The sequence below is a fragment of the Ursus americanus genome, chromosome 34 (genome assembly GCF_024610735.1).
Source record: "Ursus americanus isolate L20-20 chromosome 34, mUrsAme1.1.p, whole genome shotgun sequence".
Taxonomy (NCBI): domain Eukaryota; kingdom Metazoa; phylum Chordata; class Mammalia; order Carnivora; family Ursidae; genus Ursus; species Ursus americanus.
Window position 1 is genome coordinate 28629816 of NC_142160.1, and position 26610 is coordinate 28656425.

The 26610-nt window shown below is 36.7% G+C and overlaps 1 protein-coding gene across 2 annotated transcripts in view; it reads right to left on the reverse strand.

Moving 5' to 3' along the window:
- Positions 1-776: 776 nt before the first annotated feature.
- Positions 777-26610, reverse strand: part of ZNF782 (zinc finger protein 782) — a 54361-nt gene continuing 28527 nt past the window's right edge. For both annotated transcript variants that reach the window (XM_087858828.1, XM_045780848.2), the window contains 2 exons: positions 7624-7719; positions 777-4086 (listed from right to left, as the gene is read on the reverse strand). In XM_087858828.1, the coding sequence (XP_087714954.1) occupies positions 2216-4086; positions 7624-7719 (1967 nt within the window). In that variant the 3' untranslated portion in view covers positions 777-2215. The remainder of the gene's footprint in view (positions 4087-7623; positions 7720-26610) is intronic.

A 26610-nucleotide genomic window follows, 5' to 3' on the forward strand; every position in this document is an offset into this window, starting at 1 on the left:
GCCCTCCTTAATGCCCATCACCCAATTGCCCCATTTCCCCACCCACCTCCCTTCCAGAAACCCTGTTTGTTCCTTATAGTTAAAAGTCTCTTATGGTTTACCTCCCTTTTTGTTTTCTTATTTTTCCTTCCCTTCCCCTACATTCATCTTTATTGTTTCTTAAATTCCATGAGTGAAATCATATAGTATTTGTCTTTCTCTGATTTATTTCGCTTAGCATAATATCCTCTAGTTCCATCCATATTGTTGCAAATGGCAAGATTTCATTCTTTTGATGGCTGAGTAATATTCCAGTGTGTGTGTGTGTGTGTGTGTGTGTGTGTGTGTGTGTGTGTACCACATCTTTATCCATTCATCTGTTTATGGACAGCTAGGCTCTTTCCATATTTTGGCATATGTTTTAAATGTACTGGTGACCCTGAGATAATACAAAAATACACAGAAAACATTGTCTGGCTTCTTTGAAAAGAAACTGTTTAGTAACAATAGCCTTTCCTATATGCACATGTCAGAAAGCAGCAGGAGAAATGAAATGTAGTATGGGATTCTGACTTTTTAGATACTTCCTTTTGTAAAGGGTTTATTTGTTATTAATCTACATGTGGTAAAATGTAGCTGATGTCAGAACAGTTACTGAGCAAGGGGTACATAATTCTATTATAACGATGTTGAGTTCCAGTACACATATAAATTCCAGGTAAGTGGTATGCATATATACAACCTCACACAGATAAGAAATAGAGAACTCAGAAAATATTCACACACATTCAATGCTGTTCAGTTTATGCAATTTATTTATTCTTTTAAAGCATCTTATTCTAGTGAATGTCTACATTATCAATATTGTTATGTTTAGCTGTTTTCATAATACGTATGAAACAATAGTCTTATAGAACAATTTCTACGTAGATGCTATTACTTACCTTTCTCAAATTGATAGGTTCTCCCCCTGTAACACATTCTGAGAAAGATTAAAGTTTGATAACTTGTTGAGAACTTTCATACATTTACAATTCAATTATCAGATATTTAATGAGATATTATTTTTTGGTAAAGGATTTCCTACATATGTTGAAATGTTGAATTTCTTCCACTGATATTTACCTGATGAGGAGGAGTCGTGGATAAAAACTATGGTCATTCAGGATATTGTCAGGGGTTTCTCCTGTGTCAGGTTTCTGATATATGTTGAGTTCACATATCCACAGAAATCATATTCATAGGCTTTATTAGTTGAGGGTTGGTGAATATATGTCAGTATAAAATATGCCCAAGCCTACAGAAACTCTGTAGAGAACAAGTTTATTTCCTCGCTGCAAAAAGACCGTATACATGGAGAAAACTCCATTCCAGTGACTCTTTACCCTGTTTCCTTGCATCTTGTACTCTCCCATCTTCAGTGCATGAGTCCCATGGTTTCACTGGGAGTAATCTCCACTCCATTCTGATAAGGGACAGAAGAAAACATTTGAGAATTCGAGGAATGTATTAAATGAGACTGGTCACTGACCCCCACATCCTACTAGCCAGAGGCTATTAATATGACCCCATTTGGATGACGCTGGTGAGAAATTTAGACGAGGTGTGGCAGGAGGGAAAAGAGGAAATGGTTATTGGTGAACAATTAATAGTCATTATATGGCATATGGGGATTACTTCTGTGTAAGTCAAATTGAGGGCTGATTTATAATAGATGAATTCCCCACATCGATTACCTCATTTTTTGGTCTGGTTTGTTGTGAGGTCTCTAACCTCCATGTATTTTCTGTTGTACTGAGAAAGCTGGCTTTTGGCTAAAGGGCATCAAACTCTTATTACATTCTCAGTTTTCTCATTGTATCATTTCTTTGAATGAGTAAATTTTGATAACGGACACAAAGTTTTCACATTTTTATTACATTCCCAGACCTTTTCTGCAGTGTGAGTTTTCTGAGGATTGAGTAGGAGTATTTCTCATGTTCATTATCTTTGTAATTTCTTTGCTGGGTGAGTTCTCTGATCCATAATGAGGATTGCACTCCGGATGGAAGACTGCCCATATAAAATATATTCCAAGAATTTCTCTCCTGTGTAAGTTCTCGGATGTTTGTGAAGGCCGGTATCTTGCAGAGGAACTTGGAATTGTTTATTCTATTCATAGGTTTCTCTTTCTCTTTCATACTGTAAGATTTGATTTCTGGCTCAAAGTTTTTCCACATTCTTTACATTCATATGTTTAACTCCCTGTGTGGGCTTTCTGATGTTCTCTAAGGCTTGATTTCTGGCTGAAAGTTTTCCCACACTTATCACATTTATAGGGTTTCTCCCCAGTGTGAGTTCTCTGATGTACTCTGAGGTTTGACTTCTGGCTGAAAGCTTCCCCACAGTGATTACAGTTATAGGGTTTTTCTCCTGTGTGAGTTCTCTGATGTTTTCTTAGGACTGACTTTTCACTGAAAGCTTTTCCACATTCATTACATTCATAGGGTTTCTCCCCCGTGTGAGTTCTCTGATGTCCTCTGAGATTTGATTTCTGCCTGAAAGTTTTTCCACACTCATCACATTTATAGGGTTTCTCCCCAGTATGAGTTCTGTGATGCACTCTGAGGTTTGATTTCTGGCTGAAAGCTTCCCCACAATGATTACATTTATAGGGTTTCTCCCCTGTGTGAATTCTATGATGTCCTCTGAGTTGTGATTTCTGACCGAAAGCTTTCCCACATTGATTGCATTTATAGGGCTTCTCCCCTGTGTGAGTTCTATGATGTTTTCTTAGACCTGACTTCAGTTTGAAAGCTTTCCCACATTCATCACATTTATATGGTCTTTCCCCTGTGTGAGTTCTCCGATGATTCCTTAGGCCTGACATGTGGCTGAAAGATTTTCCACATTCATTACATTCAAAGGGTTTCTCCCCTGTGTGAGTTCTCTGATGTACTATGAGGATTGACTTATAGTTGAAAGATTTCCCACATTCATGACATTCATAGGGTTTCTCTCCTGTGTGAGTTCTCTGATGTATTCTTAGACCTGACTTTGCACTGAAAGCCTTCTCACAACCATCACATTTATAGGGTTTCTCTCCTGTGTGAGTTCTCTGATGTTTCCTTAGGCGTGACTTCTCACTGAAAGTTTTCCCACATGCATGACATTCATAGGTTTTCTCCCCTGTGTGACTTTCAAGAGGCTGAATCAGGAATGAATTCACAGAACAGGATTTTCCACATTCATTACATTCATAGGGTTTCACTGTTACATGAGTTCTCTGATGTATGTTGAAAGCTGACTGGCAACCTAATATCTCTGTACATGTGTCATAATCAGAGGATTTGTCTGTTGTGTGAGTTCTCTGATGCACTGGGAGGGCTGGATTACGGCTGAAATTCTTTCCATATTCAAAGGGTTTCACTCCTATATGAATTTTCTGATGTTCTCTAATGTGTGATTTTTGGCTGAAAGGTTTCCCTTCCGTGTCAGTTCTTTGAGTGATCCTACTGAAACTATTTCTGTTTTCAGTACATTCATATTCATTAAATTCATGACTCTTCTCCTCTGGATTATTGCTATGAGAGACTAAAAGAGTTGATTTATCACATTGTTTTCCCCCAAATTTACTGAATTTATAAGATTTCACTTTTGGGTGGGTACTCTCAGATATAATGAGGGCAGACTTTTCAAGGAAAGCTTTTCCACATTTATTGTACTCAGAAGCTTGCTGCAAAGTCTGAATTGCCTGATGCTGAATGACTTTCTCTTTATGACTGAAGGATTTCACATTTTTACTATAAACAAATGATTTCTCTCCAGTATCAGTTCTGCCCTCCTTAATACTGAGAAGCCATTTCTTACATACAGTAAGCTCATGAGCCTTCTTTCCTGAATGTTGACAGTGTGGAGCCAATGAGCTGAGACGCAGGTAAGCAGGTCCTGTAGTGTCAAACTTATAGGGCATTGTTCTTGCAGGTAAAATGTTTATGTCCATATTACATGGCTTTCCTGAAATCTCTTCCTCTGTAGTCAATGATTTGTTGGTGAATAAAACTTGCCACAAATATTTGCCTTGGTTTCCTAGGCTCTTCTCTGAGAGTTGATTAGGTTGGGAGTCTTCTAAAAGTGAGAAAATTAAAAATACTTTAAGATATTTAACACACTTCTTATGGAATGGGACTTATAGATATATGCCCTCTTATGTATTTGATGCCTCAGTTTCTGGCTCAGTTTCCCAACAATAAAGTAATTCCAAGTGTATATTCTCTTTTTGTTAAAAAAAACAAAAACAAAAAACCTTTTTGGAGTAGAAAGAGAAGAAACTAGAAATAAATATACATATGTATTTGGCACCTTAAAGTATAGTTTTCAAAATTGGTTGAAGAAGAAGAAATAAAGGAAAGGAACAATTGAGAATGGAGAATATATTCAAGAGAGTTGGATCTTGGGAACAGAAAAGACAGGAAAAAAGTAATAAATGGGATGAATTCAACAAAGATTATGGAACTAAGTAGATTAAAAGGCTTTCAATGGATTTATCGGAGATAGAATTTGCAGTAGGGAAAAATATGAGTCTAGAGTCTTGGTCAAATCTAGATTAAAATGGTAGCATAATCAGTTGGAGCTCCATTTTTTCCAGTCTACATAACGACACTAAAATTAATTTATAATAGCACCAGCTTCCTCATGGTGAAAGAAAAAAATTGTATTTGCTGTGCTTGAATTCTCTCTGTGGTATCATTCACAGAAATATAAACGTATCAGTAGAAGTAAAAAAAAAAAAATGACAGGAGTTAAAGTAATTTTCCACCTCTACAGGAGTCAGTGCTCTATCCTGGTTCTGGTACCTTGGTATTATATCAGGATTGTTCAATAGTGAATATATCTTGGTCATCAAACTTAACTTTTCTCTTTTCACCTTGCTCATCATTTCCCCCAAACTAGTTTTGTTTGTCCAATCTTTGATTCTGATTTCCGACATACCTAGGTGTTTTGTTTTGTCTGACTGTGAGAACCTTAAGGATCATGTTTCAAACTGGCCCTAAAAATGAGTATCCTTTATATTTATTTACCATGAGTTTCTTATGCATATTTGACTGTTGTTGCCCTGCTACTACCCACACTCTTAGCAAACACGTCAGGCCTATTCCAAAAAATATTTGAAAGCCTTTAATACACTGCCCAAGGCACCAAGAGATGAAAGATTTAAGTGATTCAGGGCAAATTTCACACTAACTGCATGTTCATTGTGTGTTCTTGCTACCATTCCACCAGTCCATAGTATTTTCTGCTCTAATCTTGCTATCAGTCCCCAGTGGTTATCTTCCAGCAGGAAATGTATACTCATACTCTTTCCCTAAACTGCCCTCCATTCTAGCTTTGGACTACATAGAATCCAGATGCCCTTCAGGTGCAGCAAAGCTATCTTCACCAAACTTAACAACAGAAACGCTTCTAATATCGTCTCACAAATTTAAGCGACATTTATTTTAAAATCTGAAAGAAGTATCATTCTGCCTGTATCATTCATCTTAACAAGGGAAATATAGAGAGTGCCCATATTTGTGACTCATGATTTTTAAAGCAAATTACCATAACCCAAATCAGGAGGCATCTTAAAACTGATGGCAAGTCCATAGTTAAATGGGCAGCATTTTCTCTTTCTTGGATGTACTTAAAATACTGGTTCATCTTTTAATCAACAGAACTTTACATGATATGAAATATATGATATGAAATGCAACTTTGCTCACTCTTCCAAAACGAAACACTCACTGTGATATTCTTTGCATCCTTCTGTAACATAAGTCAGTGGTCCCAGTGTGCCTCAGAATTACCTAGAGAGCTCTGCACATACAAGGGCTCAGATCGATTGCTGACCTACACCTGAGGATTCAAAAATCCTAGAAATTTGACTTGGGCATTGTATTTATGAATAGTGTCTTCTGAATGAATCAATATGAAATAGTTATCTCCACCTAGTTTTGGAATCAATCCACAATATTATTAAAAATATTTATCATATAATACATACCAAAGAAGAAGAATGAAACAGACCATTCTTTTGGGGGGATCATAATCCAGGTGAGTTAAAGCCTACGTTATTTGTGTAGTTCAAACCAATGTTACTCACCTCTGCCCTGTAGTGTGAATACATAAACAGATGGACATGGCTATGTGTTCCAATAAACGTTTCTTTACCAAAAAAGCAGCAGGCAGGATTTGACCTAGGGATAGTTTCCTGAGCCTTATTCTAGACTCCACTGAGTCTGGTATGAAATCAGAGGGGCATATTAAGGTCTACTCTCTCTAATGTATACCTACTTCTCCTTATAACTCTTGACCGTTTTTGTCCTATAAATCTTGGTAATTTATTTGGTACATTAATATTTAAAACTTTTATATGTCCTTTAAAAACTCTTTCAGCTTTATCAAAATGTCCTTTTTCTTACCTGCTTTTGACACGAACTGATTCTTAAGTATTAGTTAGATAAATCAATACTGAGTTTTATGCCTTTGGCTTAACAATTCACGACTCTATTTCAAACTTTATATATTACTTTTTAGGGATATCTCTTTGATACAATCTGATAGCATGTTATCTTAATAGGTGAATTTAATTCATTTACATTAGTTGATATGGCAGGTATGTTTACTTTACTTATGTGGTGTGTTTGCATAGCTTTTGTGCAAAACATTTAACACAGCAGGCCTGAGGCTGTTACACTTAGATGGTGGGCTTGCAAGAAGATTAGCCCTCAGCTTGCATGTGAACTTAGATTTTGAGATGGTTCCCAAGAACCTAGTCTCTAGGTAGACAACATTTCACATGTGTTGGCACATTCATTGCTGGGGGTCTTGGAAGCTTGCACCTCATTTCCTCTGGACTTTGTCCCCTTTCTCTTTGCTGATTTTGCTTTGTACCAATCATTCCACATTATAAATCTTAGCTATGAGTATGACTATATGCTGAGTAACAAAGAATCAGTGAGCGTGGTATGTGGTAGTTGTCCTGGGGACTTGCTCTCTCTTTTTTTATTTGAAGTATAGTTGACACACAATATTATTGGCAACTCTATAGAGCTTTATAAGAAACTTTTCTAGTAACAGGTCTGTTATCTTTGCTCTATCAAACATATTTAACTTCTAATAATTAGGAAGGCTGCAGTTTTCTCCAGTTATCCTTTCCAATTACATTATGTAAGTCCTTAATCATTTATATATTTAGATGACCCTAGTAACTATTAAATAATGAAAAAATTATGGTTTCTTTCTCTTTTCTAATCTGCTGATTCTCAATTTTAGTAGCTTTGTTATAATTTTTCTTAGTTTTTATCTTTTTACTGGTAAGAACATGGAATTCATTATTTAACTTTTCAGCTTCAAATGGAACACTTAGTTCTCATCTTTTAAAGCTGAGGATATCAACACGCTTACAACCCACTCCTTGTGTTAGCTGGCCCCTTCCACATTTTATTAGATCTATTATTTTTGTAATTTAAAATGTAAAGCCTCTAAAAGGACAGCGCTGAAAAACATTTTAAACGGCTTACTTCCAGCTGATAGCTTTGTTTTTGTTTTGTTTTTGTTTTTTTTTAGCTGATCACTTTGGATCTAATTTTCTTGGATGCCTTCTGCCAGCATTCAATAACTCACCTGGGGAGCTCTTTCTTAGAAATTCTTTCTTTAATAACCATGGATCTTCTCCTTGTTCCAATGTGAAGATCAGTTCTGGTTTTGTAAAGCAGTACCCTGTAAATGGGAAATAATTTAGCACTTGAGTTAGCTCCATAAGTTACACTGTTGCTGAATGTGAAGGAAAGTATAGTTTCAAAAGTGGCACATTCAAGGTGCTCACTACAACTTTTCTGGGAGAGGAGTGATCACAAAAAAATATTTTCTAATATTTTTTATTTTATATTTTATTTTTTCTAATTTTTTATAAAGGATCAATCTTTTTAAACCCCTGAATCATAAGACTAAGTAATGTTAAATTCTAAAATGCTCAATGTCTGTGTTTTAAACAAGAGATTTCAGAAGGACTTTCCAAACTGGCCATAACAGAGTAAAAAGAACTGATTTACCTCTCCATATCACACATCTAAAAGAGTGTACAGACTATATAAAATGGTTTTTAGACTTCAGACACCAGGCAGCGCAGACAGGCATACCTGACAATAGGAAAACAAATGAGGTGAGTCCTACGATCATCACATGCTGATACAAAATGAACATAAACTTTTAAAAATTTAAAAATTTTAAAGAGAAAGGAAGAGTTTTATTTGAGTTCAAGTTAGGACAACTGCCAGGGATACACCATCTTCACAAGCAAGAGAGCGCTCCAGGGAAGGAACATTTAGTGCAGGGTTTATGTAAGTTCTTTACATAAAGAGTTACAAATCATCAAGATGAAAGACATTCCAGAAAGTTACAGACTTTATCTTACATTTTTATTATATGCAAGGCTGTATAACTTTAATCTTATGGGAACCAGGGAGGGTTCTTCTGTTTTGTTTTTCTTATCTTTATGTTTGGAATGCTCCTCCCCCCCCCTTTTTTTTAATTGAAGCAGATGTACAGTGTGTGCTCAGGGCAGAAATAGAGACCATGCTTTGAGGTTTTGCCGATTCATTTTGGTCTTAGTAAATGTTAAAGTATAGCTTCTCTGGGAGCCCAGGAGCACGGCCCACAAACATTAAAAATTGAAAATTTCCCTTATCACACAGCTTACTGCCGAGAAGAGATTAAACTACAGAACAAAAGAACCAAAAAAGCCTAGCTGACTCAGTAGGTTGAAATAACATAATTGAATTTTAAGGAAGCCATGACGACTAGAATTGTTAAAGATGAAATACTAGAGAAGATAAAGCTGTACTGATACAGAGTCTTAGAGATTTGCAGAAGAGGCTCTCAAGTACTAACTTGTGCAAGTATGTAAGAAAAATACTCAGGACGCCTGAGTGGCTCAGTCGGTTAAGCGTCTGCCTTTGGCTCAGGTCATGATCCCAGGGCCTGGGATGGAGTCCCATATCTGGGCTCCTTGCTCAGCAGGGAGCCTGCTTTCCCTCTACTTGCTGCTCCCCTGCCTGCAGGTCTCCCTGCCTACGCTTGCTCTCTCTCTGATAAATCGATCAATCTTAAAAAAAAAAGAGAGAAAACAAAAGGAAAATACTCAAGGATGGGGAAAGACAAGTGAAAAAGAGTAGGCTGAAAAAATTATCAAAGCATACACAGACGCAGGAAGTTTCCATTGCCACCAGCCAGGGTAGAAAAATCTACTTCATGGCCAACTGGGAAGAAAACCAGAAAGATGTTTACTGCTTAACAGAGGAGCCAAATTAGTCCTAAAGCAAGCTCTGAATCTGACAATACAGTTTAAAGCAATCCTTGAAATAATCAAATTAATTCCAAGGAACTTAACTACATACCAGAAAAGGCCTCAAAAGATTTAAAATAATACAACAAAACTAGTAGCTAACAATATTTGTCAGAATTATCGGTACTCAATAAGATAAATGCACTTTTGATTCCCTTTATCAACTTCATCCTTCTCCTCACCCACCTCCCCTCTGGTAATCACTAGTTTGTTCTCTGCATTTAAGAGTTTGTTCTTTTTGTTTGCTCTTTTTTTTTTTTTTTTGGTCTGTTCATTTGTTTTGTTTCTTAAATTCCAATACGAGTGAAATCATATGGTATTTGTCTTTTTCTGATTGACTTATTTCACTTAACATTATACCCTAGCTCCATCCACGTAATTGCAAATGGCAAGATCTCATTCAATGAAGAGAAAATCTTAAGGAGGTAGAGAAAGGTATAATATGTATAGAGGAATAAAGAATGCCTGCTTCTTCTCAGAAATTATATAAGCCACAAGAAAATGAAGTGACAATTTTAAAGTACTGAAAGAAAAAAGTCAACCTATAGTTCTATAGTTAGCAAATACAGAATATTTTCAGACAAACAAAAGCTGAATTTATCACCAATTGGCATATATTACAGAAGAAGCTAAAAAAAATTTCTTCAGACAGGAGGAAAAATGCCATCAGGTGGAAATTTGGATTTAAGAAACACAGAGCACCACAACCTGGAAATTTGATATAAATATAAAATATACTTTTCTCATTTTTAGAAGTTTTAAAAAATGGTAAATTATCTTTAAAAATAACAGCAACAATATACTGTAAGTTTTATAACATACATGTCATATATATATACACACACATATATGTGTGTGTATGTAAAATATATGATGACAACAGTATAAAAGATGGAAGATAAAAAATGGACAATCACAAAATTCTTGTAAATGTAGTAAAATAACAATTTGAAGGTAGATTGTGTTAAGTTAAAGACGTATGCTGCAAATGCTAAGGCAACCACATTTCCACAGAAGAGAGGCACAGCCAATAAACCACTTATATAGATGTAACAAAATCATTAAAAATACACAGTTAATTCAAAGAAAGCAGCAAAGTAGAAAAATGGGGAAAAAAACAGATTGCAAAAATAGTAAACAGCCACATATAGTTCATTTAAGATTAAACATAAATGGTCTGATCATTGCAATTGAAAAGCCAGAGACTGACAGATTGGATATAAAAGCCAGATCCAAATATATGATGTCTACAAGAAATCCACATTAAAGACACAGGTAAGTTGTAAGTAAAAAGAACAAAAAAGATACCAAGCAAACACAATAAAAAGAAAGTCTGAGTGACTAATAGTAATATCAAAGTAAAATTCAAAAGAAAGGAATATTATCTGGGATAAAGAGAAATACTGCACAATGATGGAAGGGAATAATTCATCAAGAGAACAAAACAATGCTAAATATTTTTTCATCTTATGAAACTACTTCAAAATATATAAAGCACATCCTGATAAAACTGAAAGAATAACCAAATCCACAATTACAGCTGGGCAGTAACGGCACTGTCTCAATAACTGATAAAACAAGTAGATGAAAAGTAAGTAAAGACAAAGCAAAACTGAACAATATTATCAACATGACCTAATTCCCATCTATAGAAGACTGATCCATGGTTAAAAAAATATGACCCAACTATATCCTGTCCACAGTAAGTTTATTTCATAAATATTATTTAAATGGTTTTCCCTTATAAAAAGGTAAAGTTTTTCTCTTGTTGCTTTTAAGATCTTTTGTCATTAGCTTTCCATAAGTTTGAAAGTCATGGGGCGGGGGCACCTGGGTGGCTCAGTCAGTTAAACATCTGACTTGATTTCAGCTCAGGTCAGGATCTCAGAGTTGTGGGATCGAATTCCATGTTGGGATCCATGCTCAGAGTGGAGTCTGCTTGTCCCTCTCCTTCTGCCTCTCTCCCCTGTGCTCCCAACACTCTCTTCTTCTCTCTCAAATAAAATCTTAAAAAAAGAAAGAAAAAGTTCGGAGTTCATGGCAAGGATTCTTTAGGTTTTATTCTGTATGGAGTTTGCCCAGCTTCTTCAATGTAGGCTTATACCTTTTGCCAAATTTGGGAAATTTTCAGTCATTATTTCTTTAAATACTTTTCCACCTTTCCTTATGGGACTCCAAAGACAAAAATGTTAAGAGATTTTGTTGTAGATGCATAGTCCCCCGAGACTGTTCATTTTTATTATCTATTTTCTTTTCTTTTTTTATTATCTATTTTCTGTAACAATCGGCCCATTATTATTGTTCTATCATAAAGTTCGATGATTTTTTTTTTCTCTGTCCTCTCCATTTTGCCGCTGTGCATGTGGAAACCACATTACATTAAGTTATCACGTCTCCTTAGACTCCTCTAGATTATGAATGACTTGCCTTGGTTTTGATAACCTTGACATTTAGAAGGCATTGCAGAAAGTCCTTTAGTACAGCCTACTTGTCTGATGTGTTTTGGGGATAAAAATGGAGTTTGTGTTCTGGGGATAAAGACTACAGAGGCAAACAGACTGCTATTCTTATCCCATCTTATGCTATCAACATGACATCATTTTCTTTTAATTTTTTATTTAAATTCTAGTTAGTTAACATACAGTGCAATATGGTTTCAGGAGTAGAATTCAGTGGTTCATCACTTACGTACAACACCCAGTGCTCATCATAACAAGTGCCCAGCTTAATACCCATCACCCATTTAGCTCATCCTCCACACACCTCCCTCCCTCTGCTCTCAGTTTGATCTCTATCATTGAGTCTCTTATAGTTTGCTTCCCTCGTCCCCCCATACGTTCATCTGTTTTCTCAAAATTCCACATGAGTGAAATCATATGTTATTTTGTCTTTCTCTGACTGACTTATTTCACCTAGCATAATGCACTTCAGCTCCATCCACATCACCGCAAATAGGAAGATTTCTTTTCTTTTTTTTTAGTGCTGAGTAACATTCCAATGTACATATATCTCACACCTTCTTTATCCACTCATCAGTTGATAGACATCTGGACTCTCTCCATAGTTTGGTTACTGTTGGTAATGCTGCTATAAACATCAGGGTGCATGTACCCTGGTGAATCACTATTTTTTTATCCTTTGGGTAAATACATAGTAGTGCAATTGCTGAATGGTAAGTAGTTCCATTTTTAACTTAAAAAAAAAGCTTTTATTTATTTTGAGAGAGAGAGCATGAGAGAGAGGGGCAGGGGCAAAGGGAGAGAGAGAGAAGCAGATATCCTGCTAGGCAGGGATCCTGACATGGGGCTCAATCCCAGGGCTCTGAGATCATGACCTGAGCTGAAGGCAGAGGCTTAACCAAGTCACCCAGGTGCCCCTATTTTTAACTTTTTGAGGAACCGCCATACTGTTTTCCAGAGCGACTGCACCAGCTTGCATTCCCACTAACAGTGCAAGAGAGCTCCCCTTTCTCTGCATCCTCACCAACACCGGTTGTTTCTGGTGGTGTTAATTTCAGCCATTCTGACTGGTGTGAGGTGGCATCTCATCCTGGTTTTGATCTGTATTTCCCTGATGGTGAGTGATGTTGAGCATCTTTTCATGTGTCTGTTAGCCATATAGAAAACTGCCTATTCATCTCTTCTGTCCATTTCTTTTTTTTTTTTTTAAGACTTTATTTATTTGACAGAGAGAGCAAGCGAGAGCACAAGCAGGGGAGCAGCAGAGGAGCAGGCTCCCGATCCCAGGACCTGGGGATCATGACCCCAGCTGAAGGCAGACACTCAACCAACTGAACCACCCACGTGCCCTCTTCTGCCCATTTCTTAACTGGATTATTTGTTTTTTGGGTGCTAAATTTGATAAGCTCTTTATAGGCTTTGGATACCAACCCTTTATCAAATATGTTGTTTGCAAATATCTCCTCCCATTCTGTAGGCTGCCTTTTAGTTTGTTTCCTTTGCTGTGCAGAAGCTTTTTATCTTGATGAAATACCAATATTTCATTTTTGCTTTTGGTTCCCTTGGGTTTAGCAACATGTTCAGTAAGAAGTTGCTCCAGCTGAGGTCAAAGTGGTAGCTGCCTTGTGCTCTCCTCTAAGATTTTGATGGTTTCCTGTCTCACATTTAGGTCCTTCATCCATCTTGAATTTTTGAGTATGGTGTAAGAAAGTGGTCCAGGTTCATTCTTCTCCATCAACATGACTTATTAATAATAACCTGGATGACTTGGCTGAGGCAGTATATGCCAGGGCTCTCCACTGTAAAGTTACCCCTCCCCCATGCATATTGTACTCTTTAGAAGGAAGTCACTAGGCACAGCCTGCTAAAGGGATAGGGAATTATGTTCCACCTCCCTGAAGGTGGAGTAACCACATCGTTTATTAGGAATTCTTCTGCTTGAAGATTTTTCTATTCTCTCTCATTTATTTACTTATTCAATCGCTTATTCATATCAGGATGGACTCATGGGTATTTTATACTTTGGGTTATACATTAAGTTATATTATTGCTTAAACTGTGGCTGTTTTGGCTACAGGGAGTTTTTTTTTTTTTTTTTGCTCCTCTGTTTGTTGATATACCCCCATCATATGGCTTTTTGAGCATTTCCTTATGCTCCTCTGCACTTACCTTGTATGTTTCATGCCTCATCCTTAGAATCAGCCATTTCTCCAAGGAACTTTGGTTCCTTTTATTGGAGAATGGTATTAAAAACTACTAACACATCTATTTCAATCTCCAATTTCCGTATAATTTAGTTTTGGAAGATTATGTGTTTCTATGAATTTGTCCCTTTCATCAATTTGTTGGCATACAACTGTTCATAGTGTTCTCTTATAATTATTTTTATTTCTGTAAAATTGGTAGTACTGTCTCCATTTTCATTTCTAATTCTGTAATTTGAGTCCTTTTTTTTTTTTAAAGATTTTATTTATTTATTTGATGGAAAGAGAGACAGCCAGCGAGAGAGGGAACACAAGCAGGGGGAGTGGGAGAGGAAGAAGCAGGCTCCCAGCAGAGGAGACTGATGTGGGGCTCGATCCCAGGACCTGGGCTCACACCCTGAGCTTAGTTAGTTAAGCTTAATGGCTTAACTACTGAGCCACCCAGGCACCCAATCCTCTCTTTTTTTCTGAATCTAGCTGTGGCTTGGAATTCTGTTGATCTTTTCAAAGAGTCAATTTTGGTTTCATTGATTTTCTCTTCTGTTTTTCTATTCTTTATCATTTTCTGAATTTCTATTGTCTCATTCCTTCAGTTAGCTTTTAGTTTGCTCTCTTTTTCTGTAGCTCCTTATGGTGTAAAGTGAGGTTCTACTGATGTGAGCTTTTTTTCTTTTAAAGATTTTATTTATTTATTTATTTATTTATTTATTTATTTGAGAGCATGCGAGAGTACGAGCAGGGGAAGGGGCATGGGAGAGGGAGAAGCAGTCTCCGCTGAGCAGGGAGCCCAATGCAGGGCTAGATCCCAGGATCCTGAGATGAAGGCAGATGCTTAACTGACAGAGCCACACAGGTGCCCCTCTTTCTTCTTAAGGTGTATGTTCACAGCTACAAATTTCCATCTTAGTGTTACTATTACCACATCTTGTAAGTTTTCGTGTACTCTGTTTTCATGCTCATTCTGTCAAGGTATTTTCTAATTTCCCTTGTGATTTTTTTCTTTGACTCATTGGTTGTTTAAGGTACGATGTTTATTTTCCATTTACTCATGACATTCATTTTCCTTCTGTTATTGATTCTTTAGTTTCATTGTGATTGGAACAGATACTGCATATGATTTCAATCTTCTAAAATGTATTAAGATTTGTTTTAGTCTAATCTGGAGAATGAACCATGTGCATATGAAAAACATGTAGTGTACTATAGTTCACTGGAGTCTTTTATATATCTGTTAGGTTCAGTTGGCTTATGGTGTTGTTCAAGGCCCTTTTTTCCTTGGTTGTTCAATCCATTATTGGAAACGGAGTATTATTGCCATGTAACTGTGTGTTTCTCCCTTCAATTATATAATCTGGGGCTCTGATGTTAGGTGCATATATGTTCTCAGCTGTTATGCCTTCTTGGTGAATTGACACTTTTAGCAATATCTAATGTTCTTTTTCATCTCTTTTAACAGTTTCTTACTTAAAGTCTATTTTGTGTCCTATTAGTATGAACTCACCTCTTTTGGTGACTATTTGCATAGTATATCTTTTTCCGTATTTTATTTTCAATTTATTTATATCTTTAGCTCTAAACTGTCTCTTGTAGAGAGCACAGTTTGAACATTTGTAAAAAAAATTCATTCTGCCAATCTCTTACTTGTTTTTCATCTAAATACAGGTTGATGCCCATGTCCTATAGGATTTTGATGGATTCCTGTTTTGCATTTAGGTCTTTCATCCACTTTGAATTTATTTTTGTGTATGGTGTAAGAAAGTGGTCCGTTTCATTCTGCATGTATTTGTCCAGTTTTCCCAATACCATTTGTTGAAAAGACTGTCTTTTTCCCACTGGATATTCTTGCCTCCATTGTTGAACATTAACATTGTTTGACCACATAGTTACAGACTCATTTCTGGGTTCTCTGTTCTGTTCTATTGATCTATGTGTCTATTTTTTTTCTGCCTGTACCATACTGTTTTGATTACTACAGCTCTGTGTAATATAACATGAAATCCAGAATTGGATCTGTAAGGTACCCATTAGTTAAGTACACACTAATGTGGTATATCACATTAATTGATTTGTGGATGTTGAACCAATCTTGTAGCCCAGGCATAAATCCCACTTGGGCTTGGTGAATAATCCTACCGTTGGATCCCATTGGCTGGTATCTTGTGGAGAATTTTGGCATCCATGTTCATCAGGGATATTGGTCTATAATTCTTTTAGTGAGCTCTTTGGTTTGGGGATCAGGGTAATGCTGGCCTCATAGAATGAGTTTGGAAGTTTTCCTTTCATTTCTATTTTTTGGAACAGTTTCAGAAGAATAGGTATTAATTCTTCTTTAAAGGTTTGGCAGAATTCCCTGGGAAGCCATCTGGCTCTGGACACGTTTGTTGGGAGATTTTTGATTACTGCTTTAATTTCCTTGCTGGTTATGTGTCTGTTCAGGTTTTCTATTTCTTCCTGTTTCGGTTTTGGTAGTTTATAGATTTCTGGGAAACATTTCTTCCAGATTGCCTAATTTGTTGGCATATAATTGCTCATAATATTCTCCTATAATCATATTTCTCTGGTGTTGGTTGTGATCTCTCCTCTTTCATTCATGATTTCATCTATTTGGGTTCTCTCTTTTTTCTTTTTGATAAATCTGGCTAGGGGTTTATCACTTTTTATTAATTCTTTCAAAGAACCAGCTCATTTCATTAATCTGTTCTGCTTGGTTTTTTTTTTTGTTTGTTTTTTGTTTTGTTTTTTTTTACTTCTGTATCATTGATTTCTGCTCTAATCTTTATTATTTCCCTTCTCCTGCTGGATTTAGGCTTTATTTGCTGTTATTTTTCCAGCACCTTTAGGTGTAAGGTTAGGTCATGTATTTGAGACTTTTCTTGGTTTTTGAGGAAGGCCTGTATTTTTATATACTTCCCTCTTCAGACTGCTTTTGATACAACCCAGAGTTTGGACTATTGTGTTTTCATTTTCATTTGCTTCCATGTATTTTTTTAAATTCTCCTTTAATTTCCTGGTTGATCCATTCATTCTTTAGTAGGATGTTCTTTAACCTCTGTGTATTTGTGTTTTTTCCACGTTTTTTCTTGTGGTTGACCTCAAGTTTCACAGCATTGTGGTCCAAAAATATGTATGGCATGCTCTGTCTTTTTGTACCAGTTGACTCCTGACTTGGCACCCAGTATGTGATCTATTCTGGAGAATGTTCCATGTGCACTGGAAAAGAATGTGTATTCTGTTGCTTTAGGATGAAATGCTCTGAATATATCTGTTAAGTCCATCTGGTCCAGAATGTCATTTAAAGCCCTTGTTTCCCTGTTGATCTTCTGCTTAGATGATCTGTCCCTGGCTATGAGTGTACAGATTACGTTATCATCAATGAGTTTGTTTAGTTTTGTTATTAATTGATTTATATGTTTGCTCCCATATTCTGGGCACAAATATTTACAATTGTTAGATCTTGTTCAATAGACTCCTTTATTATGATACAGCGTCCTTCTTCATCCCTTATTATAGTCTTTGGTTTAAAATCTAGTGTGTCTGATATAAGGATGGCTACTCCAGCATTGTTTCCATGTCTATTAGCATGATAAATGATTCTCCAACCCCTCACTTTCAATCTGGAGGTGTCTTTCTGTCTAAAATGCTGTCTCTTGTAGACAGCATAATCAATGGGTCTTGTTTTTTCAATCCATTCTGATACCCCATGTCTCCTTTGTCTTTTGTTTGGAGCATTTAGTCCATTTACGTTCAGAGTAATTATTGAAAGATATGAATTTAGTGCCATTGGCATATAATTGCTTTCCTGTAGATTGTTTCTGTTCCTTTCTAGTCTTTGTTACTTTGGTCTCTCTGCTTAAAGAGTCCCCTTTAATATTTCTTGCAGGGCTGGTTTAGTGCTGATGAACTCCTTTAGTTTTTGTTTGTGGAAACTCTTCCTCTCTCCTTCTAGTCGTGATGACAGAACTTGCTGGATAAAGTACTCTCGGCTGCATACTTTCCCCATTTATCTGCTCAAAACTTTATTATTTCCTTCCTTCTGGGCTCAGGTCTTGTTTTTCTAGTTCCTTGAGACATAAAGTTGTTTATTTGATATTTTTTATTTTCTAACATAGGCATTATTGGATAAACTTCCCTCTTAGTACTGCTTTTGCTGCATCTTGTAACTTTCAGCATGTTGTGTTTTTACTTTTGCTTGATTCAAGATAGTTTTTATATTCCTTTTTCATTTCTTTTCTGACCCAATGTTTATTCAACTCTGTGTTGTTTAGTTTCCACATTTTGTGAACTTCTATTTTCTTGATGTTGTTGATTTATAGTTCAGAATGATTTCAGTCTTCTAAAATTTGTTAAGATTTGGTTTGCTACCCAACGTGATTTATCCTGGAGAATAATGTGTGTGCTTGAGAAAATTATGTTTGCTTCTGATGGACGGAAGGTTCTATGTCTGTTATATCCAACTGGTCTACCGTGTTATTTAAATCAGCTGTTTATTAATTTTTATGTCTAAATTTTCTTTCCATTATTTTAAGTTATTATTGAAGTCACCTACTTTTTATTGCTGTTAGTTTCTCTGTTTAGATCTATTTAGGTATAGCTCAGAGATACTGCAAATTCAGCTCTAGGCCATCACAACAAAATGAATACTGCATTAAAGCAAGACAAATCAATGTTTGGGGGGTTTCACAATGCATATCAGTTATGCTTACACTATACTGTAGTCTATTAAGTGTGAAATAGCAGTATGCTAAAAAATACAATGTACATGCTTACTTATAAAAGAACTTAGCAGCTAAAAATTTCTAACCATCACCTGAGCTTTCAGGAAGTTGTAATCACTGATAACAGATTACCTTTAACAAATACTATAATAATGAAAAAGTTTTACATCTTTTTATTCCTGTATAGTTAATACAATGTTATATTAGTTTCAGGAGTACAATTTAATGATTCATCAATCTGTCCATTGCTCAATGCTCATCAAGACGAGTGTACTCTTAATCCCCTTCACCTATTTCACCCATACCCCCACCCACCACCCCTCTCCTAACCATCAGTTTGTTCTCTATAGCTGAGAGTCTGTTCTTTAGTTTGTCTCTTATTTTGTTGTTCATTTATTTTTTTATTCAATTCCACATATTAGTGAAATCTGTATTTGTCCTTTTCTGACTTATTTCAATTAGCATTATACTCTAGTTTTATCTGTGTGTTGCAAATGGCAAGATTTCATTCTTTTTCACGGCCAAGTAGTATTCCACTGTATGTATTTACCACAACTTCTTCTATTTATGGACACTTAGGGTACTTCTATATCTTGGATTTTGTAAATAATGCTTCACTAAACATAGGGGTGCATGTATCCCTTTGAATTAGTGTTTTTGTATTTGGTGGGTAAATACCCAGTAGTTTGATTACTGGATCATAGGGTGGTTCTATTTTTAACTTTGTAAGGACCTTCCATACTATTTTCCACAGTGGTTGTACCAGTTTGCATTCCTACCAATAGCGCACAAGTATTTCTTTTTCTCCATATCCTTGCCAACACTTGTTGTATCTTGTGCTTTGGATTTTAGCCATTCTGACATCTCATTGTGGTTTTGATTTACATTCCCCTGATGATCAATCATGTTGAGCATCTTTTCATGAGTCTCTTGGGCATCGGGATGTCTTCTTTGGAGAAATGTCTGTTCATGTCTTCTGTCCATTTTTTAATTAGATTATGTGTTTTTGGGTGCTGAGTTTTATAAGTTCTTTACAGATTTTGGAGACTAACCCTTTATCAGATCTATCTTTGCAAATACCTTCTCCCATTCAGTAGGTTGCCTTTTAGTTTTGACTGTTTCCTTTGCTCTGCAGAAGCTTTTTATTTTGATGTAGTCCCAACAGTTTATTTCTGCTTTTGTTTCCCTTGTCTCAGGAGACCTATCTGGAAAGATGTTGCTACGGCCGATGTCAAAGAAATTACTGCCTATGTTCTCTTCTAGGAATGTTATGGTTTCAGGTCTCACATTTAGGTCCTTAATCCGTCTTGAGTATTATTGTGTATGGCAAAAGAAAGTGGTCCAGTTTCATTCCTTTGCACACTGCTGTCTAGTTTTCCCAGCACGATTTGTTGAAGAGACTGTCTTTTTCCCATTGCATGTTCTTGCCTTTGTTGAACATTAATTGACCATGTAGTTGTGGATTTCTGGGCCCAGTGTTCTCTTTTATTGATCTATGTGTCTATTTTTGTACCTGTACCATACTGTTTGATTACTACAGCACTGTGTAATATAACTTGAAATCTGGAATTGTGGTATCTCCAGTTTTGTTCTACTGAGTTCTCAACACTCCTTCGTCTATTTGGGGTCTTTTATGGTTCTATACAAACTTTAGGATCATTCTAGTTCTGTGAAAAATGCTAGGTGTTTTGGTTGGGGTAACATTAAATCTGTAGATTGTTTTGGGTAGTATGTATATTTAAAATTTTTCCTTTCAATCTATGAACATGGACTATCTTTGCATTTGTTTGTGTCATCATCAATTTCCTTCATAAATATTTTATAGTTTTCATAGTACAGGTCTTTCACATCCATGGTTAAGTTTATTCCTAGGTATTTTATTCTTTTTGGTGCAATTGTAAATAGGATTTTTTTCTTAATTTCTCTTTCTGCTACTTCATTATTAGGGTATAGAAATGCAATGGATTTCTGTATATTGATTTAGTATCCTACCACTTTACTGTATTCGTTTATCAGTTCTGATAGTTTTTTGGTGGAGTCTTTTGGGTTTTCTGTATATAGTCATGTAATCTGCAAATAGTGGAAGTTTTACTTCTTCCTTACCAATTTGGATGCCTCTTATTCCTTTTTCTTGCTTGATTGCTATGGCTAGGAGTTCCAGTAGTATGTTGAATAAAAGTGGTGAGAGAGGACATCCTTGTCTTGTTCCTAACCTTGGGAGAAAAGCTCTTAGTTTTTCCCCATTGAGAATGATGTTAGCTGTGGGAGTTTCATATATGGCCTTTATTATTTTGAGGTATGTTCCCTCTAAATCTACTTTGTTAAGGGTTTTTACCACAAATGGATGTCGTACTTTGTCAAATGCTTTTTCTGCATCTATTGAAATGATCCTATAGTTTTTGTCCTTTCTCTTACTGATGTGATGTATCACATTGATTGATTCATGAGTATTGAACCACCCTTGAAACCCAGGAATAAATCCCACTTGATCGTGGTGGATGAATTTTTTAATGTATTGTTTGATTTGGTTTGCTGTTTTGTTGAGGTTTTTTGCATCTATATCCTTCAGATCTTAATTTCTCCTTTTTTGTGGAGTTTTTATCTGGTTTTGGTATCAGGGCAATGCTGGCCTCTTGGAATGAACTTGGAAGTTTTCCTTCCACTTTTTTTTCTTTTTTGGATAGTTTGAGAAGAATAGGTATTAACTCTTCGTTAAATGTTTGGTAGAATTCACCTGTGAAGCCATCTGGTCCTGGAGTTTTGTTTGTTGGGAGTTTTTGATTACTGATTCAATTTCATTGCTGGTAATAGATCTGCCCAAATTTTGTGTTTCTTCCTGCTTAAGTTTTGGAGATTATATGTTTCTAGGAATTTATCCATTTCTTCTATGTTGTGTAATTTGTTGTCATATAAATTTTTTCATAATCTCTATAATCTTTTGTATTTCTGTGGTGTTGGGTGTATTTCTCCTCTTTCATGCCTGATTTTATTTGAGTTCTCTCTCTCGCTCTCTTTTGATGAGTCTGTCTAAAGATACCCCAGTCTTTAGTTCTGAAATAAGTTTTTTGTAGGCAGCATATAGATGGGTCTTGCTTTTTATGCATTCTGTCAACCTATGTCTTTGATTGGAGCATTTAGTCCATTTACATTCAGTGTAATTATTGAGAGGTATGTAGTTATTGACATTTTGTTGCTTGTTCTATGGTTGTTTTTGCTGTTCTCTGTTCCTCCTTCTCTTGCTCTCTTCTCTCACTGCTTGTCAGCTTTCTTTAGTGATATATTGGGATTCCTTGCTCTTAATTTTTTGCATATGTTATTGGTTTCTGATTTATGGTTACTATCGAGTTTGTATATAACATCCTTTGTATACAGCGGTCTATATTAAGTGATGTTTACTTACGTTTGAACCCATTCTTTACTCCCCCCCATTTTATTAATATTAATGTCTCCCTACTTGTTGTGGGCAGGGTTACTTCCTGTATATGGTGTCATACTTTACCTCTTATTTTGTGAGTTCCTTGACTGATTTTTATAGATACTCTTATTTTTACTGCTCTTGTGTTTCCTACTTTTCTTACTCCTGCTTATGGTCTTTTTTTTTTTTTTCCCACTCAAAGAGTCTCCTTTAATATCTCTTGCAGCACTGGTTATTCATCATGAATTCCTTTAACTTTTGTTTGTTTTAGAAATTCTCTATTTCTTCTACTCTGACTGATAGCCTTACTGACAGATACTCTTGGCTGCAGGTTTTTTCTTTTCAGCACTTTGAATATATCATGCCACTCCCCGTGCCCTGCAAAATTTCTGCTGAAATCCTAGTTAATAGCCTTATGGGGTTTCCTTTGTATGTAACTGTTTTCTTTACTCTTGCTGCTTTTAAAATTCTCTCTTTATTATTACTTTTTGCCATTTTAAATATTGTGTATCTTGGTGTGGACCTCCTCGGATTGCTTTTGTTCAAGGCTCTCTGTGCTTCCGAGATCTGGATTTCTATTTCCTTCCCAGATGTGGGAAGTTTTTAGCTATTATTTCTTCAAAATTTCTGCCTCCTTCTCTCTCTCTTCTTCTGGGATCCACATAATGAGAGCGTTATTAATGCTTCAAGGTGTTGCTGAATTCCCCAAATCTATTTTCATTTTGTATTTGTTTTTTTCTCTCATCTGTTCAGATTGATTGCTTTCCTCCAGGTCGCTGATCCATTCTTCTGCCTCCTCTAGTCTACTATTCATCCCATCTAGTGATTTTTAATTTCACTCATTGAGTTCTTCTTTGACTGGTTCTTTTGTATGTTTTCTATTTCTTTGTTAAGGTTGCCCTTAGGTCCTCCACTCTTTTATCAAATCCTTTGAGTAATTTTATGACCGTTACTTTAATTTCTCTATCAGGCATATTAATTGTCTTCATTTTGCTTATGTCTCTTGCTGTGATTTTGTCCTGTTCTCTCATTTAGGACATATGCCTCTGTGTCCTCATTTTGCCTAATTTTTTGTGTCTGTTTCTATGTGTTAGGAAAGTCAGCTCATTTCCTGCCCTTAAAAGTAGTTGCCTTATGAAGAAGAGATTCTGTAGTGCCCTGCAGTCAAGTGTCCCCTGGTCACCAGAACCTAGTTCTCCAGAGGTGTCTCCTATGTGTGTTGCTTGTGCTTTCTTTTGTGGCCGAGGCACTTTTTCCTTCAGTACAGTTGTCTGCAATGTCTCTTTACTTGTTGTGGGCAGGGTTTAGTTCCTATAGTGACAGTGTTCACTCTGGGCTGCCTTGGGCTTGATGAGAGTCAGACCAGGTATCTGCCAGAGATGCAGCAGTGCTGAAGTGCAGGGCACTTTCCAAAAAGTTTTCCTTGGTGGGTGGGACCTGCAGTCAGACCAGGTGTCTGCCTCCAGCCCACTGCTGGGGCCATAGTCTGACTGTAGTATGTGGTTATCTTTCCCTCTCCCTGTTGCTATCCCTTGTTGTGGCTGCTTGCACTCTGCCAGCCTTGTCACAGTGCTTTGGATGGGTTCTGGCCAAGACTGTATTGGAGGGGGTGGATCCACAGAAGCACAGAGGGTGGAGGTTGAAGGTGGGATGCACAGTGTTAGCAAGGTTTGGGCGGATCCTCTGTGGGAAGTGAGGTGGCACTGAGGCCTTGCTGGAAGGGGCATGTCCCTAGGGGAACAGGAATGAGGTGGGCACTGTTAGCAAGTTAGGTAGTGAGTATTGGCACTCTGCTGGTTCCCATAGGTAGCTATGCTGGGGGGGGGGGTGGGAGGGAAAGAAATGGTGCCTGCCAACTCCTTTATTCCTGGAGAAGTCTCCAAAGGCTCCCTGTCCTTGTAGCACGGCTCCGAGATTAGCAAACAAATCTCCATTCAATATACCCGAGGCTATTTTCAAACCGCTACTCCTATGCTATATCACTGCAGGGGTGTTTGGGTGGGGACTGTTTCCTCTTATCCCCCTGCTCTCCCAGAGGTTAGGCCACTGATTTTTAATGTTTCAGGTGTTAAGTCCCACTGATTGTAAGAACTCGGGAAATTTGGCCCCTCTGGTTTTCAAGCCAAATGTTACGGGGATTTATTTTTCCTGTGTGGCCTCCCCAGTGTGAGAGTCTGTTTCTCTCCACACCCTTGGAGAGGGCATCCTTCCCTTCCCATAGGCAGTCCCATGGGCCATTTAGCTCCCGACTGTATCTTTGGCTTTCCTACCCTCTTCGATGTGACCTCTTCTCTACCTTTAGTTGTGGAGTTTGTTCAGCCAGTCTTCAGCTTGTTTTCTGGGTTATTTACATTGATGTGAGCATTATCTCATTGTATCCATGGGATGGGGTGAGCTTAGGGTGTAGCGGTTAATGTAGAGTATGAAATCATCCATAATACCTTTCTTAGCCCAAACAGCTGCCCTGTGATCTAAGAGATGTATGCATTGTCCCCTAAAGCTATGTTAGCAGAACTTGTAGAACAAGCTGATCAGCACATTGTATCTTTCCTTTAATCAGACTCTTCTATTTTCTGTACGACCCCTTGCCACAGATCACTTGCTTGAGAAACAGAGTGATAAATATTTATGATTACCCTGAAGCACGAATAAAGGTGAGAGCAAAGAAGAGCACAGGGTCTTCGTCTCTGAGTGTTGACCCCCTTGCCTTCTCCCCTCTTTCACAGCGAAGTCTGGAGTAATCTCTCATCCATTGGTACAGAGATTGCTGGCCATTCCTGGCATTAGGGTCCCCACACTCTGCCATCCTCCCAGGGAGTCCTAACGAAAATGGTTGAAATATTTTGAGAATTACCAAAATGTGATACAGACAGAAAGTGAGCAAATGCGGCACCAAGAGACTTGCTCAGTGCGGGGTTGCCACCAGTCTTCAATTTATGCAAGAAGCAGTATCTGTAAAGTGCAATAAACCAAAGCACAATAAAATGAGATATGTCTGTACATGTGTATGTGTGTATGTATATACACACACTCTGATGTTAGGTGTGCATATAACTGTTATATTTTTCTGCAGAATTGATCCTTTTTTCATTGTATGATGACCATTGTTTCTATAGAGTTTTTTACTTAATGTCTATTTTGTTGGTGTTAAGTATAGCCACTGTGCTTTCTTTTGGTTACTACTTACACTAAATATCTTTTTCCATCCATTCACTTTCAGTCTATATGTGTCCTTATTTATTTATTTTTTAAGATTTTATTCATCTGAGAGAGAGAGCGTGTGCACAAGCAAGGGGAATAGGACAGGGAGAAGCAGGACTCAATCCCAGGACCCCGAGATCATGACCTGAGCTGAAGGCAGACACTTAACCAACTGAGCCACCCAGGCGCACAGTCTATATGTGTCTTTAAATCTAAAATAAGCTGCTTGTACACAACATATCTCTAGATCCTGTTTTTTATTTCATTCAGGTATCCTATGCTTTTTAAGTTTAATCTGCTTACATTTATTTATTTGCAGGTAAGGACTTATGCCATGCTATTAATCATTTTGTTTTGTAGTTTTTTTGTCCTTTTCTTCCTATCTTACCATCTTTATTATTTAAAGATTTTTTTGTGTTGATTTGTTTTGATTCTATCTTTGATCTATTAGTGTTTTCTTTGAAGTTACCTTGACTATTGCAGAAAATGTCTTATAGTTACAACCATCTATTTTAAGTTAATAACAGCTTAACCTTAGTTATACATAAAAATTCTATAGTTTTACTCTTTTCCTCATTATTTTATATTCTTGTAGTTCTTTTTATATTATGTTTCTATTAACAAATTATTATATTAGTTAAAAGTAATTTACATACCATTATTACAGTGTTACATTATTCTATGTTTGCCTATTTATTTTATTAATGAGATTTATGCTGTCATATACTTTTGTGTTTTCGTTTTGATTTGAAGAACTCCTCTGGTTAAGCATTTCTTGTAAGGCAGGTCTAGTGGTAATATACTCCCTTGGTTTTTGTTTGTGTGGGAAAAACTTCACCTCTTCTTCACTTGTAAAGGATAATTTTGCCAGGTATAATATTCTTGGTTGGAAGGCCTTTTCTTTTAGTGTTTTGAGTATATCATCCCACTGTCTCCTAACCTGCAAGGTCCTGCTGAGAAATCTAATAGTCTAATGTGGGTTACCTTCTAGCTGATGAGTCACTTTTTGCTTGGTGCTTTCAAAATTCTGTGACTTTTGATAATTTGATAATAATGTGCCTTGGTGTGCTCTTATTTAAGTTGATCTTATTTAAGTCCTTGGAGCTTCATGAATCTGGATGTCCATTTCCCTCCCTAGATTTAAGAATTTTTTAGCCGTGATTTCTTTAAATAAACTTTATGTTCTTTTCTCTCTTTCCCTGAGACTCTGAGAATGTGTGTGCTGGTTCTTTTGGTAGTGTCCCATAACTCCTGAGGTGTTCTTCATTCTTTA